The following is a 21982-nucleotide window of genomic DNA, read 5'->3' as shown; positions in this document are numbered from 1 at the left end:
CAAATGCTTACATAGCTTTTGTGAAGGAGAACTTTGAACCATGGCTGAAGAAGCAATGGTTGGCGTTCAGAAGAACTATTATTTTTATACAGGATAATGCTCCCTCGCATGCAGCAAACAAAAGCAAATAGTGTTTGCAACAACTGGGATTCTCTGGGCTACGGAAGATGGAGTGGCCTGCGAATTCACCAGGTTTGAACCCAATTGAGAACCTTTGGAGTATCATGAAGTGACATTTCTATGCACGTGGACGCCAATTTCAAAGCAAAGATGAGTTGTGGAATGCTCTCCAAGAGGTACCACGAGTTGTAGGATGCTCTCCAAGAGGTATCTCAGGAATTAACTGTTGACAAAAAAATACAAAGTTGACTAATTCTGTGGACCAACCTCTTTTATAAGTCATTCATAAAAAAGATCGCATATCCTCTACTAATGTTTGTCGGACTTGAAAACTCAAATTGATGACTTGAACTGAAGACTGTAAATTCACTCTAAACACATGCTCCATCCTTTTTATATTGGGGATGGGGTATGTGTGCATGATCTTTGACTGGATACACCTGCAGTCAATGCATTCACAACGTCAGAGCGGTGTCACCAGGTTTGATGAGTCTTAACCTTTTGACACCCATCGCACACAATGATATCTCGTACTAATCATGCTATTCACATCATAGACTCCATAACAATGGTCCTAATCTTCCTTTTCATTCCAATTTCTTTGTTGTTACTTTTTTCAGTTTATTTTTTGTTCTAGAGCACTCACACCAAAGAAATACGGAAATATTGCAAAGGGTTTTTCAACTAATGCTAAAATATTTTTTTTTTAAATTAGTTTTATTGGACGCCAAAAAAAGTTTTTAAAATTGTGCTTGAAGATTTTCCATTTAAAGCTAAGAGAATTAAATAGTAAGCAGGTTTTTCTCCAATTAAATAGTTTTTTTTTTCTCAGAAAAAGAAAACGTAAACTCTTCCAATGTACAGTGGTAAACTGTGATTAGTAATATTTTTTTTTTCTTGAGTAAGTAAATTCACTGTTGAAAAATAAAAACAGTATACAAGATGGACGACTTTAAAGAGATAATTGTTCAAATGTTATAGCTGCAGAACCAACATCAGCAGCAAGCTGAAGAAAAACAGCAGGAAATGGAAGAAAGCATGTTCCTACAGCAGCAAGAACTACAAAAACACTAGATGTTTCAATAGCAGAAAACTGAAGAAAGAAAACAATAAGAAATGCAAAAACAAAAGCTTAATCAATAAACCAAAGATGAACAGTAACACAACATTTTTGTAATGGAGACGTTTACCTATGTCCCTGATCAAGATGAGATGTTTAAATTTAACTTAACGAGATATGAAAACCTTTTTAATGTCGATTAAAAAAAATTGATCTGATGTGAAAAATGTCTTTCGACTTTTACAAAAGCTAGGAACTGCTGAACCACAATAGATTCGTAGGCTACATTCTACCTAAAAAGCCTACTGATCTGAAGTTTGCGGAAACCATTAAGTTACTTTCAGAACTTTTCAGTCCAAATACATGTCTGTTTCATAAAAGATGGTGATGTTGGAAGTTGGCTATGTGGGACAACAAAGATTATTTAACATTTGTGTCAGTCATAAACAAACACTGTAACAACTTCAAACTAAGAGAATTATTGGCAGATGATTTCAAATGTTTCATTTTTGCACTAGGCTTAGTGTTGGTAAAAAAATATGCTGAGATTAGACAAAGAGTATTAGCAAAACTCGAAAGTGAACCTAATTTCACTGTACAGAAACTTGCAAAAGATTGCCAAAGAATTATGAGTATAAGAAGCGATTCTAAAACTATAGAGGAATCAGGTGTGGTATACATCAAGGAAGTAAAATACACATATAAAAATGACAATATAGTTTTTTTCTATGTTTATATAATATATAATATTTTATGTTTATATAATATATAATATTTTGTATTTTTATTATATATATATATTAAGTGCATTCAATAAGTCTTCAGACGTTTTTGTAAGGAACAGTTTTACTGAAACTCTAGTTCCCCTCTGAAGTAATCTTCAGCTGCAATGCACTTGTTGTACAGTTACAACAAATTTTGAAAGGCCCCATGAAAGTCCTCTTGTGTGAGCGTGTCAATGACCCTTGTCATAGCCTCGTTCATCTCTTCAACTGTCTTATAACAACAGCCTCTAAGGTTTTCCTTGAGCTTAGGGAATAACCAACAGTTACATGACAGTTAAATGACATCTCTAAAATAGAAAAAAACGAATATGTCCAGTCACAGTCTCAATGTCAAGATAAAGAATACAACGAAAAAAGAAAAATGGCTACCCACAGATTAAAAACGAACAGACTAGTCAGAAACAAGAAAAATTACCCGTAAGACCATGTTACCAATGCGGCAAACTACACAGGGAAAATTCCGCCTATTTTGAAATAAAAATTGGCAAAATTGTGGCAACCTTGGTCACAAAATGCAATTCTGAATTTTTTAGATGAGATGTGAATGTTTGTATTATTTTGATTAAGCGGACAATTATTCTTATCTTGTACATGCATAGACGCAGACACACACACAGACACACACACAGACACACACAGACACACAAACACACACATACACACACAATTTTACTTTTATAGATATATAGATTAGCATAGATACCCCGAAAATTTGAGTCATTAGAAAAACAAAAAAAAAACAACAAAAAAAAAAAAACAATAAATTCTAATTTAAAAAAAAAATGCACGATACAACATTTGTAAAATGAAGGAATGTCATATACTGTACTCACGACTTATAAAGGAATATGAAATATAGCAGTTTCTGGTTGTATTGTTTTGAATTATCGGATAATTATTTTCATCGTGGGTGTTATTGGCACAACTTTTCGGTCGCTGCAACCCCGCAACCTTTTTCAGGTGTTGAATATATGTTTCCTTTTTTTCTACTAAGAATTTGAACTTTGGGTTTGAGGGTGGGTCTGTAGATTATAAAGAATGTTCAATCTTTAGGGGATCACTAAGATATTTTTTTATGTCTAGCTGTAAACACTATCAATAATTCCCCCCACTCCTTATCTGTGCCTAAACCTAAACGTAGATTCCATGAACAAAGCTTTTTTATTAGAACTGCACGCCTGTGGAATTGTCTTCCATTTTTCTGCTTTCCGGCTGACTACAATATGGTTGTGTTCAAGTCTAACGTAAATAAGTTCTTGATGAGCCGTTCCATATAAGTTATCAAATTTAACAAATTTTCATTACTAATGATTATTATATTGTCCAATTTCTACTGTACACTCTTTAACCTTTATCCTTGAGTGGCCTCTTGGCCTTGATAATGAGTTGATACGTATGAAAAAAAAAAAAAAAAAAAAAGAAAAAGTCCAATGTGAACAAGTTCTAATTGAATCGTCCCCCTAAGTAATCCAAGTTACAAAATTCCCACTGTTTACTATGCTAAAATCACAATGACTAATGTATACCTATTAACCCTTATCCTCGAGTGGCCTCTGGGCCTTGATAAGTGGTGACACCCTTGTAAAAAAAAAAAAAAAAAAAAAAAAAGGCTTTCCTATGACTCAGTTTTAGAGGGTATCTATGCTATTTGTTAATATTAGTGAAAAAAAAAGTTTTACATGCCTATGCACATTTTCGTTTTTTTTTTGTTTTTTTTATAAAGAACACAATACAATTAGCATAGATACCCCTTAAAATTAAGTCTCAGGAAAGCCTTAAAAAAACATCTTAGTGACCTCCTGAAGATTGAATTTTCTTTATGATCTACAGACCCACCATCAAGCCCACGGTTCGAATTCTTGCAATGCAGATCTAAACCCTTTTTTTCATTAGTAGAAAAAAGGAAACATCTCTTCAACACCTGAAGAAGGCCACAGATACAAACTAAAATATAGAATCAAACAGACAAAATCCGGAGAAAAGTCTGATAAGAATTTACACAAATACATAATTGTCAATTATTAAATATTAATAAAACCGTGAAATTACAGTTGATCACTGGGTCGGATTTTTCAATTATAAATTTATGGATTTGGAAAAAAACTGAACAAATCGACTTTGCAGAAAACACTAAAATCAACTCGAACGATGATTAGCAATAAGATTAATTTTATTGTAGAATTATTTTTACAAGTAAATTTGAACAGGACTATTAGAATATTGAAAGCGTACATTCTAAAAAAAAATTTCAAATCCATTTGGTTTGAATTGGATAAATAGTTTTAAAGAAAGTCAAAGAAAAGAAAATATACCGTATGAAATCCCTTCAAAATCAAGTTATTTATTAAAAAATACAACCAAAGACATCAAATGAATTGCATGCAACAAATTAAGGAAGGCACTAAAAATAATAATGTATATAATTTGAAAATACATCATAAAATAATGAAGCAAAAATTAAAAAGTGAGCAGAAAATAAAACGTCACAAACAGTTTTGCATAAAATAACATTTTGTTTAAACGCAAATGAAAGTGCTTAGAGTAACACAAAAACCTATGGTCATCCAACCAGCAAGTAGGATTGACAAATACGAAGATGGTTCGACTTTACCAGCTTCTAACATTTCAGATTCTTTCTATAAATATAGAAATAGCAAATTAACTGGACCTGTATGAGGGAATTGGGATAACATTCAGGAATTAATGAATGATATTACTAAAGGAGTGAAAACCTTAAATCAAAGTGTAAAGAATTGGTGATATCGGGGTATACCACACAAGGTAAAAAACGTACTTATAAACGCCATCGAAAATCAATTAACAAAAAGAAAATGTCGCTCAGATGACACTAGATATGCATAACACATATATGAAAAGCTGATTAACGCCAATTGAAAGACGTTTGATCATGACTAACCTCAACGAGAATAGCTACAGTCAAGAGGAAAGAAAATTCATCGACCACTGACTAACAACCCAAGGCATAAAAGATATTTACAAGTGTTTTTGCAGAGCAAAAAGGATTGGTAGGGAGAGTGTTGTGAACTTGTGAGTACTCACTCATGCTCTAAAGATGAACTATTGCAAACCATAGAAATAGATTGAGAGGTGCAACTCTTAGTGTGTTCTGTGTACTTTGTAGTACGCCATCTTGGTGGAATATGCTACGACTGTTGCTCTTTGTATATTGTTTTTGTTTCAATATATTTACTTTTCTAACCTATATCTGTGTCTGTGTTTTTCCTTGGTAACCCTTTACATGCCATAACAAGTAGTCTTGTTGTTTTTCCCAGAATAGTTTTGTTACTGTCAGGTCCAATTTTTCTGTTCTTGCTCTTCCTGTTTACATTTTTATAACATTGGTTTTCATTGTTTTCAAAGGTCCTGTTTTGTTTGTATAGTTCTAATTTGTATCTGTATCAAGTCAGTCTTCTTTCTTTTGCTGCTATTTTTTTGTTTTAGTTCTTCATGTGTCTCATTTAGTTTTCCCTTCTAAGTCAGGTTTCCCCTGTTCTATCATTTTCTATTCTCTTTCATCCTATTTTTACGGCTCCTCTTTAAAGTTTGTTGATGTGGGTTTCCAATCTAATTTCTCATCCAGGCTTTGTCAGTTCATTTTTTTGGGGGTGGGGGGCTGATCCAGTGGAGGTCTGGTAAGTGCTTTCGCTCTCCGGTATTTCCATCCTCCTTGATCCTTCAACTATTTTTTTTCTCTCTATCTTCAGTCTTTTTCATCTTCTTAGTCACTGGCATAGCTGTTACTTTTTATTTTTTAAATGCCATTTCTTTCTTCTTTTTCATTCTTCTTTATTATTGCTGTTGTTGTTGTAATTATTATTATTATTTTTTACTAACTACGAGTTTTCACATAGGTCATCATCAGTGATTGCCCACTGATAATAACCAACAGTATTCGCTAGGTGACAATAAGTCTCCTCAGATTTCCAGTACTCTCTACCTCTTTTAAGCAATTATTTCAAATGATTTTGCATTATTGCAACAGCCATATACCATTGATTTCCCACTCGTAGTGACCATTACCAAGATCCTAGTATTATTTTCACTCTTCCAGTGAAGGTCTGGTTAATGCTTTCTCTCTTCAACCTTTCCATCCTCCTTGACCTTTCACAACAATTTGGGATAATATCAGTCAAAGTTGGTATCATCACAGTGAGGGGAGGGGAAAACATGGAAGGACGCACTATATGAGGTTTCTTGCAGTTTCAATTCTCTCTGGTTCCATCATCATGATCTTTTTTTATTTATCATCATCATCATCATCATCATCTCTATTTTATCATCATCTTTTTTATTTCATCATCATCATCATCATCATCATCATCATCATCATCATCATCATCATCATCATCATCATCATCGTCTTGTTTTATTTTATCATCATCATCATCATCATCATCATCATCATCATCATCATCATCATCATCATCTTTTTTATCATCACCATCATCTTTTTGATTTATTGTCAACATTTTCTTTTATTTTATCATCATTATAATCATCGTTATTATCTTCTTTTATTGGTCCCCTGACAAAAGGAGGGTGGACCTGTAAATTCACCCTTGTCCGTTCGTCTATTTCTCAATAACTATGCCTTGGAATTTAAAAAATTTTTTACACAAACATTAAACATGATATGAGTCAAAAATTAACGGAATGGATTTTCTGGGAAAACTCCGGTTGCTTCCCTCAGGGTCCCTTTTGGGTTAAAATGGCTAAAATTGACACTTTTGTGCTTATTAAAAAAAATTGATGCCTTGGATTTTTATAAAACTTTCTGAAAAGTTGTAACTTACTGATTTCTATATGAATTTGTTTGTCTATAATTCACAATAGCTTTCGAGTGTGGCCCAGAGGCTCTTTTAGGGCTAATAAAAACGCTCCATTTTGGAGATTATTTTACCATATTTGTCTAAAATTTTCTGTGTATGTCTATTTAGCAGCTTTGCATGGTGCTGAATTCAAATTTAAATATGTTAGACCTTGGGAACTTTTGGGGCTAAATGGGGGTGGGGGGCAAATGATGAACTTAGTCATTTCTTTTTTTGCATGGTGCAGACCTCAAATTTACATATGTTAAGGCCTAAAACTGCATCTTTTGTTCATTTTAACCAGGATTTGATGTCCCTGGGGATTTTGAGGGCTAGATTGGGGGGGGGGCAAATGCTGAACTTAGTCATTTTTTTATGCTTCGTTCGCTGTACACTAACAGGGGACCATGCATGCTTCACTTGTTTTATCATCAACATCATCATTTTTATTTTTATTTTATTATTATTTTTATTTATTTTATTTTATTTTTCCACCCAAAATACAAGCTACCATTTTTTTTGCCTATAACAAACAAATGAAGAAAATGGTTCGCATTTTTGTTAGCATTTTACAATTTTACAAAAAAAGGGGTCAAAAGAAAGAAAAAATAAATTAAAAAAAAATTTTTTTTTTAAATGAAAAAAAATTTAAATTAAAAAAAATAAATTAAAAAAATAAAATTAAAAAAATAAAATTAAAAATAAAATTTAAAAAGAATAAAATTTAAAAAAATAAATGAAAATGAAAAAAAATTAAATTAAAAAAATAAATGAAAAAAATTAAATAAAAAAAATTAGATTAAAAAAGTAAAATTAAAAAAAATAAAATTTAAAAAGAATAAAATAAAAAAAATAAAATTAAAAAAAATAAAATTAAAATAAAAATTTATGAATAAATAACATTTTGCATATCTTTTCAGATGATGAACGAACAAAGGATTCCAAAGTACGTTTCAAAGAAAAATAAATATTACAACCAAATTCCAAAGGAGATGTTTCGAAATTTTGTTTTTAGATGAACATTGATAATTTGTTTATCTGTATCATTTAGACTACCGTTCCGGCCGATGTAACCTCCGACCTTCTTCAGGTATGTCTTGTTGAACTCGAGAACCTTTACATCGACCTTAGGTGTCAGTACAGAAGTTCAAATATATTGAACCTTTTATTTATTCCACATTGCATTCGTTCTGTCAGCTATGACTGGATTGAAGTTATAAATAATTTGTAATTGTATTCCTCTTTATCAACAATGTTGAATTCTTAGTATTGCCCATAATGGGGATTGAACCTTCAACCTCCAAAAGACTATCACTTAGAGCAAATTACTAATCAGCAATTTTATCCATTACACCATAGATCCTGTCAAACTCAGAATCTTTATGTTGAACTCAGAAACCATGGCTGGTTACATTGAGGGGTTACATTTCAAATTCCATACATATTTCCAAGTTTGACATAAAAATGCATCTGAAGAAGGTTGGAAGTTACATCGGCTGAAACGTTGTGAAAATAACCACTAAGATGAGAATAATAGTCTGAATAATGCAAACAACTCAAAGGAAATGGTCAGTAAGCAAATTTGAAGATTTTATCTTTTCTTTAATAAAATCATTCACCGACTTGATTCGAGTTTTTACATTCTATTCTGTTTCCTTTATTAATTCAAAGAGAACAAACAATTGGATCACTCATTCCAATAAACATCTGCAATCCTCTATTGCATATTGGTTAATCTTAAGTGTATCAAAGTGTTGAATATCTGCACATGAGTATCGTGAATGACTGGAACAAAGCGTACTCAACACAGACACACACTTGGCTGGAAGAAACAAAACACTATTAAAGACCGGTCCTGGATATGACCTAAAACTATATATCTTGCGAGCCTTGGGGAGTGTGGAGCCACCCTTTAATTGCCATTGCTCCCAGGTGGTAGTACCTGTTAGGGTCCCAACTATGGGTTAAATAGAATCCAATTTAAAAAAAAAATATACTCCATTAAAAATCGTTCCTCAAAATAACTAGATTCGGCATTAAATAAACTGAAAAAGGTTGATATGCCGTAAAACAACCAACCAACTATTAAAGACTATAAACAAAAGCAAACATGATTGATTGTCAGTAATAAAATAATTGTTGATTGCATTCAAAAGCACCTGCAAATATTATGTTATTCACAAAGGTTAACTGCAGACAGAAATACCCTTTTTTTTTGACATAGGCATCACCACTTATCAAGGCCCAAAGGTCACTCGAGGATAAGGGTTAAAGAGTGTACAGCAGTCAATTGGACATTATAGTAATCATTAGTAATGAAAATTTTGTAAATTTATTAACTTAAGTGGAACGGCTCCTCAAGAACCTGTTCATGTTCGACTTGAAGACAACCATACTGCAGCCAACCGGAAAGCAGGCAAACGGAAGACGTCTCCACGGGCGTGCAGTTCCAAGAAAGAAACTTTTCTCATGGAGCCTCTGTCACTAAATAAACATCTTAGGGGCATAGCTACATTGAAAGTAAAAGTGAAATGTTAGAATAAGTGTTTACAAGTGGATGTATGGGTGTCACAAATTATTATATAAACAAAACCAAAATTGAAATTGATAGTTGATTGGTGATTAGGTTTGACAAAATCACACCATTTTTATGCATGCATGCTCCTTCTTCACTAAGCCCCACTCCTCTGCTGACACTGACAATAAAGATATATTATTATACAAGGGGTATCCTGAAAGTAATGCCTCCTATTTTTTATTTAACCTGGATAGATCAGAGCAGATTGCAAATTGCATTGCCATGATGACTGAGCTTATGCATTCATGAACTGAAAGTTTCATCTCTCCGTTGCAAATATTGATAGTGTAAGACCCTAAGAAAGCAATCTCTGTTATGAACGTGCATCACAAGCAGAAATGTGTAATTGAATTCCTGGCAAAAGTGCATTAAGAATAATGATGACAATATAGAAAAATAAATTCTGGGGCACAAGAGGTCGCTTATTTTAGTGGTACCACTCTTGTCTTCGTAGTTCTTCAATTTTTTTAGTTACAAAAAAAAAGCTTTTGGAACGACCCTTGTATGACAAAGCATGCTCTGAACACTCATGCACAGTCATCGTTCATTGCTGGCAAAAGTGCATTAAAAATATTTAAAGTTTAAGAGGTTAGTATAGTTTGTTTGAAGCATTGTTTAGTGTGTATATAAAGGTAATTTATAGAAGGCAATACAATGCAGAGGTGTAATGAATCGATACAAACTGAAGTGAATTAAAACGTATGGCAGTGCAATAAGTTATGCACATTCATTTTTTATTACTACAATATATATGTATTTTTAAATATACTTTTAAAGAGAAATTTTCTTGAAATATTATATAATATGGAACTTCCATCAGACCACAATGACACAAGTAAGAACACAAAGTTACAAGTAAAGTATATGAAAAATACATATTTTATTAATAAAAGGTGAATCATTTTTTTTTTTTGTAGCTTGTTCCTCTATTATATGCCTTAATTTGTTTTGGTTCGTGTTTGCTTGTTATATGACGTGACCATCTCCGAAATGGTAGAGCTTCCCATTGGGGGAGATTGAGACTCTCGAACCACTGGAGAATGCCGGGCAGATATGCTTGTTTTATTTGTTAAGTATTATTGTATGCCCGGGCAACAGCTGCCAACCCTGCTGAGGATTATGAATTTTATTATTTTATGAAACCGACATATAAATTTTATTGTTCAGTAGAAAACTGGCAACATATGTTACCTTGAGAATAGGTAACAGAAATTGAGGTTATGAGCTTGACCTTTTGGGGGCTTGGGAAATCGGCAGACTGCAGGAACACACAGGGAATCGGGGATTCCGCTGAGATGACATACTTACTGGTGATTGGTCTAGGCAGTAGCCAGACCTACCCCTGACCTGACTACATAAGCGAGTCCCCGTGCTAAAATCGTTAGTTGGAGCTCAGTTAGAGCTGAGATTTGAGCGAATCTAATACTAACTGAAGAGTTGTCGCTACCCCTCTCTTCGCGACCATCACCACTACACAACTGAGAGTAATTAAATCTAATTGGGACTCAGTAGTGTTTTGTCAAAATCAACATCTGAACAATTGTATATAAGTTATATTTTTTATATCTAACTTGAATTAACCAGTAAAATAGATATATCTAAGTCTGTCTTTCTTTTGCGTGCATGAAAACTGATTCATTTTCAGTGTGACAGACCGAAGAAGCAGCAACCTACCAACGAAGGTGAAGTGATTCTGACCCTGCAAAGAACGAGCACAGGTCACATTGGGGTATGTGACCGAGGTTTGACTCGTATGTGATAAAGGAGATCCCTATCGCTGAGGGTTCACAGTTACACCTATGCATTTGTATTGTAAATTACCTTTTATATACACACTAAACAATGCTTCAAGCAAACTAGATTAATCTATTATATTATTCTAATATAGTTTTCATGCATCAGTATTTGTATTAAGTTCTTAAATCACAGCAAAAATAAGACAAGAGGAAACTGGTTGTCAAGTTAGACAATAGGTAAAGTTAAACATGGATTGGAACAGAAAAGATGGAAGTAAAGAATACATATTAGAAGTGAATAATTGTGGGTGAATAAAATGCAAACTTAAGTTATTAGTTAGTAGTAGTGTTGTAACTAAATGGTTAACAGACCTCTGGTGAAAATCCAGGAGGAGTCAGTATTAGGATCCATTGTCTTCTTCTTGTCTTTACCTTTGTGTGTGGCAAGCTAAGACGTGTCAGATGTGGAAGTGCAAATCAATCGAGTGAAGATGGTAATGTTGCTTTTGTGTTATTCGTTTGTGTGTTCTTCTCTGACTTTGTATGAGTCTTGCTGCAATTTTGTAGGTTAACAAATAATATCTGTGATCAATAAGAAAAAGCAAATCACATAATCTCAAGGCACAATTTTCACGGGCTCTATACAGAAGTCCGACTGACTTGACATAGAAACGTGACAAAACCTGATATAATGTCACGTCTGCATCTTCCAGCAGTTTACAGTAAGTTGCCAGAACAGCAATAAGAAAAACATGACATGATTATCCAATCAGCTGTCAGCTGTAAGCAGACAATGTTTTCGTTAATAAGAAATAAAAAATCACTTATCTGTTATTATTCTTGAAAAAGAAATTGTTTTTGTTCATAGCTGTTTTCATGAAAAGAAAAAAATGTTTTTGGTGTTACGAAAAAAAAAAAGATTTTATTGAAACTTTCTTTGCAAAAAAAATGATTTTATTGAAACTTTTCTTGCAAAAGAAAAATGATTTTATTGAAACTTTCTTTGCAAAAGAAAAAGAAATTTTTATTGAAACTTTCTTTGCAAAAAAAAAAATGATTTTATTGAAACTGTCTTTGCAAAAAAAAAAAATAATAATTTTATTGAAATTTTCTTTGCAAAAAAAAAAATGATTTCATTGAAACTTAAAAAAAACAAAAAAAAAACAACATATTTTCCATGAAAAAAGCATAGTATTTTTTGTTCATAGTTCATAGTTGTTCCAATGAAAAGAAAAAAATGTTTTTGGCATTACAAAAACAATAATGATTTCATTGAAACTTTCTTAAAAAAAACACAAAAAAACATATTTTCCATGAAAAAAGCATAGTATTTTTTGTTCATAGTTCATAGTTTTTCCAATGAAAAGAGAAAAATGTTTTCGGCATTACAAAAACAATAATGATTTCATTGAAACTTTCTTAAAAAAAACAAAAAAAAAAAACATATATTTTCCATGAAAAAAGCATTGTATTTTTTTGTTCATAGTTCATAGTTGTTCCAATGAAAAGAAAAATGTTTTCGGCATTACAAAAAAAAAAAAAAAATTATTTTACTGAAACTTTCCTTGCAAAAGAAAAAAAAAAACACATTTTTCATGAAAAAAAAAAAACATTTGAATTTTGTCCATAGTTGTTTCTATGTTTGTTTTTTTTTTGTCTTTAAAATAAAACAAATCTTATTTCTGTCAATCCTATCATCATCATCTTTCAAACATAAAGATAATGGAGTTCACATGTAAGTAGGCGGTATCTGGCCCATGGGCTGTAGTTTGGAAACTCCTAGTCTAGAAGGATATCTACTTCACTGATTGAGGACATCAAAAGATGAAGTATAGTATCAGAACAGATGCTGCAATTAGACACAAGGTCGGTTTTTAATGTGGGGAAAATCCACCTCTCAACCCTCCCCCAACACCACCACCACTCATTCAAAAAAAAAAAATGACCTGAACGTGTTTTATACTGTTTTCATCAATAGTTTTACTTTTTTATTGAAACTGGTTCTCCAAAACCTCATTCTTTTAATCATTTTCTGAACAAAACAAAACAAAAAAAAGAACACCACACTATTTTCACACATTTCCATTAAAGAAATTTTTAAGTCTTCAAGAGCACCGTGACCAGATTAAATAATTTGCAAGTGCGCCAGATCTGAACCATGGTCCGTAGTTTGGAGACTCCTAGTCTAGAAGGATCTCTCCTTTACTGATTAAGGACATCAAAAGATGAAGTATAGTAGTAGAAATGATGCTGCAATTTGTTTTCAGCTGTTTGTCCGTTCTATCAATTCTTGTGCGGTTATTTAACACAGAAACTCAATACTTATTAAAAATGATTCATTGATTGACATTGGTATAAGAGAGTTCTGCTCTATTATGGCAAATCAACCCTTTTTAGGTTATTTAATTCCAAAATGCAATACTGGTTCAAAATGATTTGTTGAACATGTTGGACTTTCACTGATAGATGGGGAGTTTGCTGACAGTAAGGCCTGGAGACGGGATAGGTGCTGCCAAGCTATTCTTGTCCAAGACACACTACATGAAATAATGCAGTGGACCCCATCCCATACGACTCTCGACAGTTAAGGGACTCATCCATCCATCCATCCATCCATCCATAGCAGAAGTGAACACAACAAACTTAACTAGGTGTGAACCCATCACAGGACAGCATCATAATAATAAGACTCATTTGCGCTCTTTTAAGAAGTGCAAGAGATCAGATCTTAAAATACTTAAAAGCAACGAAAAACAGCAATTGGTAAAAAAAGAAAAGTATATATATATATATATATATATATATATATATATATATATATATATATAACTACTTCATTTACTTCATATATATATATAACTACTTCATTTTACATCGGAAATAGCAGTAGGAGCTGTCATTCACCAAATTTCTGACAACAAAATGACCCCTATTTCATTCTTCTCTGCCAAGTTAAACAAAGCGCAGACTAAATATAGCACTTTCTTGAGAGAGTTACTTGCAATTTACCTTACAATTAAGCACTTTAAACATCTCGAAGGCAGAAAATTTTCCATTACCTCTAACATTTGCTCTACACACACATGTCGACAAATATGGTCCACGAGAAATTCGACATCTGGACTTTATAGCCCAATATTCTACCAATATTCTACCGATATAAAAGGACAAGAAAACGTTGTAGCTGACGCTTTATCTCACACAATAATTGCTTCTTTAAATTCCACTCCACTAAGTATGGAATTAATAGCACAATAGCAATTAACCGATACCACACTCCCAGCTATAATGGACAAAACTTCGCTGAAGCTGAAAGAAATGCCGATACCATTCGGAACAACTTTCTATTGCGATGTTTCACAAAAACACCCTCGCGCTTATATTTCACCCAGCCTCAGACGATAAGTTTTCCAGTACTTCCACAATTTGTCCCACCCAAGAAAACGTGCCACCGTGAAATTAATAGCGGAACGTTTTGTTTGACCAAATATGAATACGGACATCCGTAGTTGCCAAAAAAACAAAGTTCACAGGCACACAAAATCACCTTCAGGAACTTTCAGTGTACCAGACGCTAGGTTTATACATGTTCATATCGATTTGGTTGGACCCTTGCCCACTTCAAAAGGACATACCCACATCCTTACTATAGTCGATAGATTCAGCAGATGGCCGACAGCGACAGCCGAGAGATTTTACAAGATTGGATAGCGATTTTAGGAGTGCCCTCTGTAATCACAATGGACAGGGGCTCACAGTTCCAATCAACTCTTTTTGCTGAATTCAACCATTTGTTGGGAACAAAGCACATTAAGACTACTGCCTACCATCCTTGCGCAAACGGTATGGTGGAACGATTTCATAGACAATTAAAAGCATCTTTGGCTATGAACGAAAACAAATCAGACTGGTTAAACAATTTGCCACTCATTCTCCTAGCAATTCGCAACACTGTGAATGAAGATTTGCAGAGCACACCTGCAGAATTAGTTTTCGGATCAACGCTGATTTTACCAGGACAATTCTGCGAAAACAATACAGACATTTCCCCAGCGACAACTTTTGTGACGGACTTAAAACATAAAATTTCACGATTAAAATTTACCCCAACAAAAAAGCTAGACACGAACATTTTCATTCCAAGTGATATTCACACCTGTAAATACGTTTTTATCAGGAACGACGCAGTAAAAAGTATTTTGTCTAGTTTATTATTTATAACATCTTTTCCCAAACTTACCGTGTTAAAGAGAGTGTCGGGCGCCATTTTGAATTTTCCAATACATCGGTAAACACTGCATGTTTTTCGAGCTGAATAAACATGTTACATTGAATAAAAACAAAAAAAATGTATCCAGTTTCGTAGAAAAGTAACTTATCTTGCCTTTGATAACATTTATTTGTTATATATTTGTTTTTTGACAACTTTTTCGAATCTATGTGTACAGTAAAACAAATTCGTCAAGGACATAAAAAAAATGAAAATATCGAAAAAAGGTTATATTTCACGTATCCGTTATGAAACGAAGTTTTCCGAAAAAAAAATTTCACTTAATTTCATCAAGTAGTTTGGGTTTTTTTTTTTTTTTTTACAGCGAAAAAACAATTTGTTATGATACCGAGCAAAAACATTTTTAGGAAGAAAAGCTAGAATTAAAGATGGGGATGGAGTGTCGGCACTTTACATTGAGTTATCTCCCCGTGGCATGTTGTTCAGCTTCAGCAAATTTCACAATGGCTGACTTCAACGCGCTCTCATAAGAACGTGTTTTTCCGCTGTAAAAAAAAAAAAAAACTCGATCAAATTAAATGAAATTTTTTTTCGGAGATCTTCAGTCCAACACGGATACTACAATATAATCTTTTTTTTTTTTTTTCGATATTTTCATTTTTTTTATGTCTTGATTAAACTGTACAAATGGCAAAAATTTAATTTGATTTGATCGAGTAGTTTTTTTGTTTTTTTTTACACATTCTTATGAGAGCGCGTTGAAATCAGCCATTATGGAAATTTTTAACACGCCACGGGAAGATAACTCCATGTAAAGCGTCCACATTTAGGTGTATCAGAATTTTTGTAGGAATTTTTGACACCCCTAACACGAAACTGCGAATAAAATATTAAAAAAATTCGTAATTTCTCTTTTAAAAGTGGGTTGTTTATTTTCTTTATGGATTATACTTCCAAAATAAACTATTAAAGTTGTTTTAAAAGTAATAGAAATATATTTTTTTATTTTTTAAAAAACAGTAATGAATTTTACGGACTCAATATTTTTCAATTTTTAAACTTTAAAAATCTATCGAAATTTTTCTATTTTCTATTTTTACATTTTTAGGGTCAATGTGAAATTTTATGCTCTTTCCAATAAACCGAATATAATATTTTAGACAAACGTTTTTTTTTTAAATTCACGCCCCTCCCCCATTTTCAAGTGTCTATTAAAAAGTAAATAATTAATTTACTCACCAAAGTGTTATATATCACAAATTGAAGAGAAAATGTCAATAAATAATATATTCAAATTTAAAACAAAAACAAAGTAGTGTTTTTTAGAAATTTACCTGTAAAGTTTGAAGTTTAAAACCCTTTTTTTTTTAACCACGTTATTTGTTTTTTCTTTTGTTTTTGTTTTTTAATGAAACCTTGGTCCTTGCTCCTTTAATTGAAAAAAAAAAAAAATAGGGCTTGAATTACATTTTTCGAGTAGTTATAAGCTTGGAAAGACAGGGGGTCGAATAATTCACGCCTCCCATTTTGAAATGTCTATTAAAAAGTAAATAATTAATTTACTCACCAAAGTGTTATATATCACAAATTGAAGAGAAAAGGTCAATAAATAATATATTCAAATTTAAAACAAAAAAACGGTAGTGTTTTTTAGAAATTTACCTATAAAGTTCGAAGTTTAAAACCTTTTTTAAAAAAAAACACTTTTTTTTTTTTTTTTTTTATGAAACCTTGGTCCTTGCTCCTTAAATCGAAAAAAAAATTAGGGCTTGAATTACATTTTTCGAGGAGTTATAATCTTGGAAAGATGGGGTGGAATTATTCACTATTTTTCACGAAATTTCTGACACACCTAGCCGACATTCCCTCCCCATCTTTATTACTTGCTTTTCTTCCTAAAAATCGAACCTTTGGTCGGTATCATAAAAATTGTTTTTTCGCTGTAAAAAAAAAATAAATAAATAAAATAAAAATTTAAAAAATACTTGATGAAATTAAGTGAAATTTTTTTTTTTTGGAGAACTTCGTTCTATAATGGATACGTACAATATAACCTTTTTTTTTTTTTTTTCGATATTTTCATTTTTTAATATCTTGATTAAACTGTACAAGTACCTGAAAAATAAAACGTTTATGAAAGGTGACTTCAAAACCACTGCTAAAAATTTCAGACCTTACTTAAATATTTTAAATTAGCGCAAAAAAAAAAAAAAATGAAAACGATATGGTTGGTCGCGGTAATTCTTTTTTGGCACGCCAAGATGCCAGCTCGCCAAAAAGTATGCCACGCGCTAAATTTCATTCAGTCATAACAACTTTCTACAGAAAAAAACAACTTATATTTACATTTTTATCTCGTAAATAAACATAAAATAATATATTAAAAACCGCGTTAATTATTTTTAATATCCAACAACGGAGTCAATAATTTCGATTTTAAAACAAACTAATTTTTTTGATAAATCTCTGTTTGGCATACTGATGAATTATTTTTTTCTAAAGAATAAAATTGAATAAAGTTTATTTTTACAAAATGTTTAGACCTTTACCTAGCGAATAAGCATACAAATATATATGAAAAACCGCGTTTATTATTTTCTAAAAATCCAAATTTTACACCGGATATAAAGTCAGTTCGTTTAAGAAAAAAAAACAAAAAAACTTTATACCCGGTGTAAAATTTGGATTTTTAAAAAATAATAAATGCGGTTTTTCCTATATGTTTTTATGCTTATTCGCTAGGTAAATGTCTAAACATTCTTGTAAAAATAAACTTTATTCAATTTTATTCTTTAGAAAAAAATAATTTATGAGTATGCCAAACAGATTTATCAAAAAAATTAGTTTTGTTTTAAAATCGAAATCATTGACTTCAACTCCATTGTTGGATATTAAAAATAATTAATGTGGTTTTTAATATATTATTTTATGTTTATTCACGAGATAAAAATGTAAAAATAAGTTTTTTTGTTTTTTTTTCTGTAGAAAGTTGTTTTATGACAGAATGAAATTTGGTGCATGGCATACTTTTTGGTGAGCTGGCGTCCTGGTATGCCAAAAAAGAATTTACTTAGAAAAAAGCTTTGCTCATGGAATCTACGTTTAGGTTTAGGCACAGAGTGGGGGAAATTAGTGGTGGTGTTTTCTGCTAAACAGGTGTTTCTTGTAAAAGTTTGGCGAGGAGGGACCATAGATTGGAGCTCAGCCGAGCACTTGCCATGAAAATAACGATAAAGCAGAGACAAACTCGCAACATCTCTTCTGTGAGAACATCCCCTACGAGGCTACGAAGTCTATTTTGAACTCTATCAAGGCAGTGTTGAACAAAGTTATAACTTGAAAACTAAACGTCGGAATTTATCTTGCTTCCAGATAAATTTGATGCTAAAGTAACTAAGCTGAAAAAAAAAACATGAAACAAAAGAGGGGAAGGGGGTAAAAATGAAATCTAAAGGTCTTGATTTGAAACAAAGAAGGAACTTTATTTACAATAAGTTGCAAATTTTTCCCTTTGCGGGCATTAAACTTAAACGCCAAGGTAGCATATGAAAAAAGTAACATGTAATGAAAAAATAACAACACTGCTGGTTCTTATAAAGAAGTTGTGTGTATCCATTAACGAATACAACAAGAATATACAAAATAGTAGTATCTCCTAATCACACTCGCATATGAAATAATTTTAGGAGCGTACTCACAATTAAAAGCTTGTTAGGCACGTGCCTTTTTCTTTTTTTTTGCTTAAAGTTCTTTTAGAATTTTCCTTCCCTCCATGTTGCATGCAAACCGTAGAGACACACATGTATTACAGGAGCAAGACCTCGTCGCTTGTCCGGATAGGAAGTTCCATAATACCTTATCACGTAAAAAGGTATTTTCTTTAAATTCAACTCCTTGTAACATAAATACGTGCAGAACCGTAGTCACGTAAATAGTTTCCAGAAGTCTGTCTCGTCACAGCCGGGTATTAATTTCTTGCCGGGTTTACTTCTTTGAAGGAGGGCTCGTCAAAATTCCATTTTCAGCGCCGGGCAATGAACACGTTCACTCTCCACGACAGCAGAATTTCAAAAAGTGAACGAAATACGCGCTGAGCTCGTGACGTCATTACAGAGCTAGCATTTCTCTTTTCTCCAAATTAAAGGGAGTTTCATACAAACTGAAAATATACGAAACTAAAATCATAATGGACACAAAACACAAAAAATCATATATAAGAACCAGATAAACAATAATAAATGTAAACGGGAGGGGGGGAGGATGCACCATTATTGGTACAAAAAAAAATTCCAACGAACAAGATATTTTCATGATTTTTATTTTGTTATTCATGTGTACTTTTAGATAAGGGTGTCAGATTGAATTATAGATGTTTTAAAAATTTTGGCTGCTGGTACCTATTCTCTAGCCTGACTTCTTTATCTCTCTGTCTTGCCTTTTTCTCTCTCTTATTCGCATCCTTTCTTGCTCATTATTTTTTTTTCACCAGACGGAAATAGATCTTTTTTTGCAGCTTTTAATTTTGTTATTCTCTCTCTCTCTCTCTCTCTCTCTCTCTCTCTCTCTCTCTCATTTAATCACATAAATAATTATACGAAAATATAATTTTATGCACAAATTTTCAGTATTTACATCAACATTGGTCAATACATAGGTAGAGCTAGATAGTAAGTTATGAAAATATATATGGCAATTAAGCTGCACAGAATATTCTGCGTTTCATTCTCGTGAGAATTCGTCAAGCTTATGCAAAGAGTTGTGGATACCCTGTGTTTTTACATAAGCACATGCTATTGGATTTTTAGTTAGCCAATCAGCTTCTTAGTTCCCACCACGCCTATCCTAATCAGTTAATGGGTGGGCACTTTCAGGACAAAGGTATAGTTGACCTTAGGTTCACCTCTTCCTTTGTGTGTGTATATCCACCTACACCTAGGTCGAAAATAGGTTAGCTTACTTACTTAGATATCTACTCTTCCCATGAAAAACACACAACTTACTATATATATATATATATATATATATATATATATATATATATATATATATATATATATATATATATATATAGACTTGTTTGTAATATACTGAGTTTTACTGGGTTCGTGTAATTCAGTAAATTTTCATATACCAATAAGTTTCAATCTAAAGAGAGATGACTTAAAAAGTAAGCTACAAAATTATCATATTTCATAATTGAGCATTAATATACTGTATTAACAAAACCAAGACTTCAAAAAAGGAATTGATAGCAACAGAAAATCTATTTCATTGTAAGTTACAATTGTTTCAATTCTAGTTGGACAATTTCAAGCATTATGGCGTTTGAAAATTTTCACATAACCAGCATTTCTTCAGACTTCTTGAATAAAAAAAACACTTTGACAATAGAACATTGTTTAAAGAAAATTCCCTTAACGGAAATGAAGCATGCAAAAACATTTACCCTGGAGGAATCCTCCGTCAAAAGCCCATTTGAATGGTTATTTATTGCCCTTTATTTGAATCATTTCAGTGTCCTGGCAGATTCCAAAGAGATAAGACTTTGATCTTTATTTCAGTACAGCTTTTATTATCTTGCGAACTTTACCCAAAATGAGTGATTTGAATCTATCGAAAAGCGAATAATTGAAGATGAATGCAGAGTGTTTAACAAAGAGTGGACTGGAAGGTATTTCTTTACTGATGTCGGAGTTAAAGTTGTTTGATTTGTCATGATACAGTTGCTGTGTTCAAAGAGTACAATTTGAAACGGCTTTCTCAAACGCAAGTACTTTGGAAGCAATTTATCAAAACAAGAACTGCAAAGGAAGGCAACTGATCTGATAAAAAGTTTGAAGCCACAGCAAACTATGCTTGAAAAAACATATTTACAAAAGAATGCGACAAAGGCAAGTTTTGTATTGGCAAATAAAATTGTAAAGCAAAATAAGTCATTTGCAGCAGCAGAATTTATTAAAGACTAGCAGGGGTACCTGGCGTTGCCTGGGTGTGGTGAGTGTGTGTGTGTGTGGGGGGGGGGGGGTAAATCAAAACAAAATGGAAAATAAAGAACAAGCGAACGTGATAACCCTGTTTTAAATATTATAAAACAAAAAAAAAAACGAACGTGATGCAAAATAAAGAATAAGTGAACAATGTTAAAACTTCTCAAAAAAAAACATCGGAAAAACAAAAAAAAGTAGCGAATGTGATGGAAAAATAAAATAAAAACGAACGTAAAAATGGCATAAATAACGTCTGTTTCAATATTAAAACTTTAAAAATCGAAAAAAAATATATCTGACATCTCGGCTCAAATGTGCAATCTTAAGATAATGATGCTGCTACTATACCTACTGGTCTATAACTGCGTGTGCATTTTTTAAAAATATTTAAGCTAATTCAAGAAAGAACGTTTTTGCACATACATGTTTGGCTAAATTGTCATGAAAGAACGATTTTTTGCTATCCCTCCCTGTAGAAAAGTGCCCAGTTGAGTGTGTGAAGGAATTAATATTTTTAGCCAATTTTTTGATATTTGTCGTCCGAAGGGACAAGCTTCAAATTAATATCGATCTTGTGAAAATCCGTCACCTCTGTCGAAAGTTTTTGCGAAACATAAATACATTTAAACAGATTTTTGTCCTTTATATTATAGACT

At 32.3% G+C, this 21982-nt stretch overlaps 1 protein-coding gene across 1 annotated transcript in view; it reads left to right on the top strand.

The window, feature by feature from the left end:
• Positions 1–8421, top strand: part of LOC145268300 (spermatogenesis-associated protein 4-like) — a 90183-nt gene extending 81762 nt beyond the window's left edge. The window contains exon 6 of the mRNA XM_080123724.1: positions 7715–8421. Coding sequence (XP_079979850.1) covers positions 7715–7761 — 47 coding nt within the window. The 3' untranslated portion in view covers positions 7762–8421. The remainder of the gene's footprint in view (positions 1–7714) is intronic.
• Positions 8422–21982: the final 13561 nt, after the last annotated feature.

The sequence above is a fragment of the Euprymna scolopes genome, chromosome 43, assembly GCF_053919585.1.
Source record: "Euprymna scolopes isolate OS-2025 chromosome 43, ASM5391958v1, whole genome shotgun sequence".
NCBI classification, from domain to species: domain Eukaryota; kingdom Metazoa; phylum Mollusca; class Cephalopoda; order Sepiida; family Sepiolidae; genus Euprymna; species Euprymna scolopes.
Note: the sequence above shows the minus strand (reverse complement) of the source record. Positions and strands in the feature narration are given on the sequence as shown.